This window comes from Balaenoptera ricei, chromosome 7, assembly GCF_028023285.1.
Source record: "Balaenoptera ricei isolate mBalRic1 chromosome 7, mBalRic1.hap2, whole genome shotgun sequence".
Taxonomy (NCBI): domain Eukaryota; kingdom Metazoa; phylum Chordata; class Mammalia; order Artiodactyla; family Balaenopteridae; genus Balaenoptera; species Balaenoptera ricei.
The window spans coordinates 115,487,111-115,493,313 of NC_082645.1; the positions used below are offsets into that span (position 1 = coordinate 115,487,111).

The following is a 6,203-nucleotide window of genomic DNA, read 5'->3' on the forward strand; positions in this document are numbered from 1 at the left end:
CCAATGGACACAATTTGCTTTCACCTTCTGGCTATTGTGAATAATGCTGCTATGAACATGGCATACAATTATCTCTTTGAGATGCTGCTTTCAATTCTTTTGGGTATATACCCAGAAGTGGAATTGCTGGATCATCTGGTATTTCTATTTTTAATTTTTTGAGGAGCTGCCATACTGTTTTCCACAGTGGCTGCACCATTTTACATTCCCACTAACAGTACACAAGGGTTTCAATTTCTCCACATCCTCTGCCAGGCATATTTTCTGTATTTTTTGCTTTGTTTTGGTTTTTTTTTGTATTTTTTTAAATGATAGCCATCCTAATGGGTGTGAGGTGATATCTCATTGTAGTTTTGATTTGCATTTCCCTAATGATTAATGATGTTGAGCATCTTTTCATGTGCTTATTGGTCATTTGCACATCTTTCGAGAAATGTCTAAGTCCTTTGCCCATTTTTGAATCAGGTCTTTTTGTCGTTTTTGAGTTTTAGGACTTCTCTATATATTGTGGATATTCATCCCTTATCAAATATATGATTTGCAAATATTTTCTCCCATTCTATGGTCTGCCTTTTTACTCTGTGATATCTTTTGATGTACACATTTAACATTGTTTCATGAACTCCAATTTGTTAATTTTTTAGGGACTTCCCTGGCAGTCCAGTGGTTAAGACTCTGCGTTTCCACTGCAGGGTGCACGGGGTTGATCCCTGGTCGGGGAACTAAGTTCCCTCATGCTGTGTGGCATGCCCCCGCCCCCCGCAAAAAGAAAACCAAAACTATCAGCAATTTGTTATTTTTCATTAATTATGCCTTTGGTGTAATTTTCAAGGAATCTTCTCCAAATTCAATGTTGTGAAGTTTTGTCCTATGTCTTCTTCTAAGAGTTTTATAGTTTTAGATCCTTGATCCATTTTGAGTTAATTTTTTATATGACATTAGTAAGAGTCCAAATTCATTTTTTACATTTGGATATTTAGTTTTCCCAGCACCATTTCTTGAAACGACTGTCCCTATTGAATATTCTTTGAACCCTTGAAAAAAGTAACTTGACCATGTATGTGAAGTCTATCTCTTTTAACTTGAAACCTTTAAAAGTTCACTTAAAAATTTAAAAAATATTAAAAAAATCTCCATCCAATCTATTTCTTTTGATGTAAGAATTCTGTTCATTCACACAATATAATTACTTTATTCCTTCCATTTAGTATAAGCTCATTCTTTTTGTGTTTCCTTTTTCCTTTTTTTATAAACAATATTATTTGTTGTTAATTTGGGAATTATCTGTTATTTTTCCATTTCCATGTAAATGCAGTACAGCATCTCCAAATCTCTGACATTCTTGCCTCCCTCTCACTTATAAGGGCCTGTGGGGTTAGGTTGAAACTACCCAGATAATCCATGGTAATCTCCTTATGGCAAGACCCTTAACTTAATCATATCTACAAAGTCCCTTTGCCATGTAAGGCAACATATTCACAGCTTCCAGAGATTAGAATGTGAACTTCTCTGCAGGGCCATTTTTCTGCCTACCACACACCATCAGCCTAAAGTTAAACCCAGATCTTATTGAAAACTTGAAAGTTTTCCTCTAAGTTATTGAAATTTTGTTCTGGTCTCTTCTTGGGGAACATCTGTCACCCACAGATTTCTACTTTCCAGGCTCTGTTGCTCTCATGTTGCTCTTCAATCCTATCTACTCTATTTTTCTGATGCATTCTGGGAGATGATCTCTGGAAGAGCATACTTCTACACTGATTTTACTTTCTGCATTATCAATTATGATCTTTACTGCTTTCAGTATGCATTAAAAAAATTCACTCTTTTGCTTCCTTCAAGTTAGTTACTGCCCCTCCCATAATATGAATATACTCATTTTCAACAAATGGTTTTGTTTTCATAAAGTTCCAAGGTAAAGAGTTCCTCTTTATTTTGCCAAATATAGATACCTCAAATGAAGCATTCTCCCTGATTTTACATTAAGTATTCTCATCCACTAAACAAAAACAAAACCAAAAAAACAAATAAGGAGCTTTCCTTAGAGAGCTCCACCTTAACAAAGCTTATTTCTGATTAGGTATTCTACAAGTTGCATATTAATAGGAGGAAAGAGTTCTGTAAGTTACTAATAAGTCCAAAATTCAGCTGCATGGGCTAAAGATGGAGAATAGACTATTTCATTAATGAGGTTGTGGACTCTTTCCCAGAGTGTAGTCACATTACATTGCTGCATATGCTCATTGGTGGTCGTTGAAATTATACAGAAAGAGTTCAAAGGAGAGTAGGAGAAGAGGAAATGAATCTGTGTTTACTGAGAAAGTGGAATTAGAAATTGCTGGACAAGTAAGCATTTGGGTGAATGATTGCCCAAGATGAAGAGGGACTCCCTCCCTGTTTGGAGACAGAAGAGTGGAATCACAGGGGAAAGAAGACTGATCCTTAATGGTTATTTGAAGAGAGTATTCTTTCTTTCAAATACTTTCTGTTGTGTGAGATAAGCTGAACTAGAACTAGTTAAGTGTGGCGCTCCAGCGGGGAAGTGTCTATCTGGATTCTGCTAAGATGACGACAGGTCCCCAGGTCTCTTGGAGCTCACAGGAACACACTTTTCCCTGCCTGGTGTGTTCTGTGGGGTGGTGCTAGTGATTCCATGGAGGGAATCCAACGCAGGGGACTTGAGATGTTCACTTTTGCACCAGAGGAAATGCTTTTCTTCCACTCTGAAACCCATTCAAGCCTTTCCATAAAAGAGGAATACTTGGGCTTCCCTGGTGGTGCAGTGGTTGGGAATCTGCCTGCCAATGCAGGGGACACGGGTTCGAGCCCTGGTCTGGAAAGATCCCACATGCCACGGAGCAACTAAGCTCGTGTGCCACAACTACTGAGCCTGCGCTCTAGAGCCTGCAAGCCACAACTACTGAGTCCGCGTACCACAACTACTGAAGCCCGTGCGCCCAGAGCCCGTGCTCCACAACAAGAGAAGCCACCGCAATGGGAAGCCCGCACACCGCAACGAAGAGTAGCCTCCGCTCGCCACAACTGGAGAAAGCCCGCGCGCAGCAACAAAGACCCAATGCAGCCAAAAATAAATAAATTAATTTTAAAAAAAGATTTTCAGTTTTGAAAATTCTTTTTTTTTTTTTTTTTTGGCCACACCTCGCAGCTTGCAGGGATCTTAATTTCCTGACCAGGGATTGAACCAGGGCCATGGCAGTGAAAGTGCCTAACCACTAGACCACCAGGGAATTCCCTGAAAATTCCTTAAATGTTTTCTATTTCTGTAAAAGGGAAACTTTCCACTTAGCAGTACTAATCCAGGATATATCAAAACTGAACGCTGTCCTTGCCCTCAACTATTCTAATTACCCAGAGCGGTTGAAGATCTAAGACCTCTGTGTCATCTTGGTGTGCCAGACTCGTACTGGATTCAACTGAAGACTTACCTGACCACTGAACAACGGGGACTTATTTTAACTATTTGTATACAAATGCACTTATTTTGCTCTATCTAGAACGGTAGTTTTCTACCCTTAATTAGCATAAGCACCATGAAATTGTGCACCTTCCTTCCTATCACTTCAAAACTCCTAACATCCCTTCTGTCCCTGCTCCCCATCCCTTCCAGCTCCCTCAACAACCATGAATGTCTTCAACAGTGTGTTCCCTTGCCTGGCAAGGAAATGAACTCATTTTTGAAAAGCCCAAGTAGTCTGTTTTATTCTGTTCCTGCTTGAACAGAGTATATAAGCAGCACTGCCGAGGTACTTCAGTGACTGTTTAGTTGACATGGTTTTAATAGACTCCGCGTGTCCCTGTAGGAGAGTGGTGGCTGAATCCTGTGTCCCTGCTGTGTATTTTTCGCATGTCATTCCATGGGGATTGAACTTTAAAGGACCAAAGGGTATCTAAACTCAATCTCATATATTCTAAGTTTGTTAACAATGTGCTCAGGTCACATGACTTTTCCGTAAAGAACTAAGAACATGCTGCATTTTCAGTCTGTCCAGTTCAGTTGTCTTTTTGCTCTCATGCCTCACGCAAACCTTTCCTTGGGAGAGGACCAAGGAGGATGGAACATTTTGCAGTGGACTATCCTAAGGCAACCATGCCCCCTTTGGGGGCATAAATTGTGCCAACAGAAAGCTATCCTCTCAGATGTGTGTGTGTTTCATCACTCAAACAATATTCCAAACTTTCCACTATTCCAATCTTTGTGGCTTTTGTCAATCTAATTTGAAATGAGATATATCATGCACATGGCAATGGGATAGTTTTGTGTAGCCTTATGGAAATGCTTTTTTTTTTTATTGTTTTATTTTTGGCTGTGTTGGGTCTTCGTTTCTCTGCGAAGGCTTTCTCTAGTTGTGGCAAGCGGGGGCCACTCTTCATCGCGGTGCGCGGGCCTCTCACTATCGCGGCCTCTCTTGTTGCGGAGCACAGGCTCCAGACGCGCAGGCTCAGTAGTTGTGGCTCACGGGCCTAGGTGCTCCGCGGCATGTGGGATCTTCCCAGACCAGGGCTCGAACCTGTGTCCCCTGCATTAGCAGGCAGATTCTCAACCACTGCGCCACCAGGGAAGCCCCTGGAAATGCTTTTTTACATTTCCAGCATTCATAGTTGTAGAACCAGTTTGGGTACAGCTAGCAATTGAATAAAGTTTTTGAGTCATCACCACCACTGCTTTTTTTTTTTAAATTACTGTTTAAATCAAGTTATCTGAATAGTGTCTTAAGGATCCTATTAACTAATGGTAACCATGAGGAATTTACTTAAGTATTTTGCCCAAGCCTTTGGAGGGAACACGCTCCCTGCTAACACCGACTTCAATCCAATGAAACCAATTTCAGACTTCCGACCTCCAGATCTCTAAGAGAATAAACAGACACCGTTTCAAGCCACCAAGTTTGTGGTAATTTGTTACAGCAGCCATAGGAAACTAATACATCAACCTATGCCAGGTTTACCTGTTTTAAAAAAGCCTAGGTTTACCACTATATTTAAGCAGTCAACTCTTACTATGTCACCAGCATTATATAGAACTAAAAACCATCTGTAAGCCAGGAGTATTATTAATATATTCATACCTCTTACTACTTTGTGCTAAAAAATTGAAGTAAACATATTTACCTTCGCAATGTTAACTTCAGAGCGAGCTACTTGGCTCACACTTCAAACAAAATGGAAAGGCAAGGTTCAAAGTGCGGTGGTGAACATTTTGTCTTAGTACCATGAAATAATCACTATCAGCCTTGGGATGTTTAATAAGTAGCAAAGAGCATACAGATATTTACCACAGTTTTAAAGAAAAACAGAGGTCCCATTCTGTGGTCCCAACAACAACAAATAGGCATTGCCTTGATCTGTTTCTAAATTCTTGAGTACAGTCGTTTTGAAAGTAGAGTTCGCTTGCAATCTTCAAAAAAAAAAAAAAAAAAAAAAATCCTACTCTTCCTCAAAATGCGCTCTGAATTAAATGTGGACCGGAATCACTTGGTGTCAAGGCGTAGCAACTGCTCTTTGCCATTTATTGTCATGGACTTTAACTCTCCGTCTTCTTCCACCTCTATCCTTTCTTGGCCATTCTCAATGATTCTCTTGGTGGTGATCTTCTTGCCATTAATGATTTCGGTGGAAGTCGACATGGATTTGAAGTTGCCCGTCCCACCACTACAAGACATGGAGCAGGAAGAAAGGCCCCCATTCCCCAGGGAACCAAAGGAAGTAAATCCTGTATCAAAGGAAGAAAAACCACCTCCGAATGCTGGAAATTCACTGAAGGTGGAGAAAATCGGTGCGAACCCTCTGCTTCTGCTTCCGCGGGAGCTCCTCCGACCGCCCAAAATGTTCTCAAGCGGGTCTCCGAAGAAGTCAGACGAAAACGGGTCCCGGCCGCCGAAGAACTCCCTGAAGACGTCGGCCGGGTCGCGGAAGGTGAAGACGCACTCGAACGGGTCCTCGAAGGGCCTGCCGCCACCGCTGCCCTCCACTCCCGCCTCACCGTATCGGTCGTAGACGTCCCTCTTCTTGGCGTCTGACAACACCTCGTAGGCCTGGGCCACTTGTTTGAATCTCCTCTCCGCCTCCTCCTTGTTCTCAGGGTTTTTGTCCGGGTGCCACTTGAGCGCCAGCTTGCGGTACGCCTTCTTGATGGCCTCGATCGACGCCTGGCGGGGCACGCCCAGCACCTCGTAGTAGTCCACCAT

The 6,203-nt window shown here is 41.8% G+C and overlaps 1 protein-coding gene across 1 annotated transcript; it reads right to left on the reverse strand.

Moving 5' to 3' along the window:
- Positions 1-5,486: 5,486 nt before the first annotated feature.
- LOC132368748 (dnaJ homolog subfamily B member 3-like) lies at positions 5,487-6,203 on the reverse strand. Its single transcript, XM_059927502.1, has one exon. It carries the CDS (start codon positions 6,201-6,203, stop codon positions 5,487-5,489), a length of 717 nt encoding a protein of 238 aa, XP_059783485.1.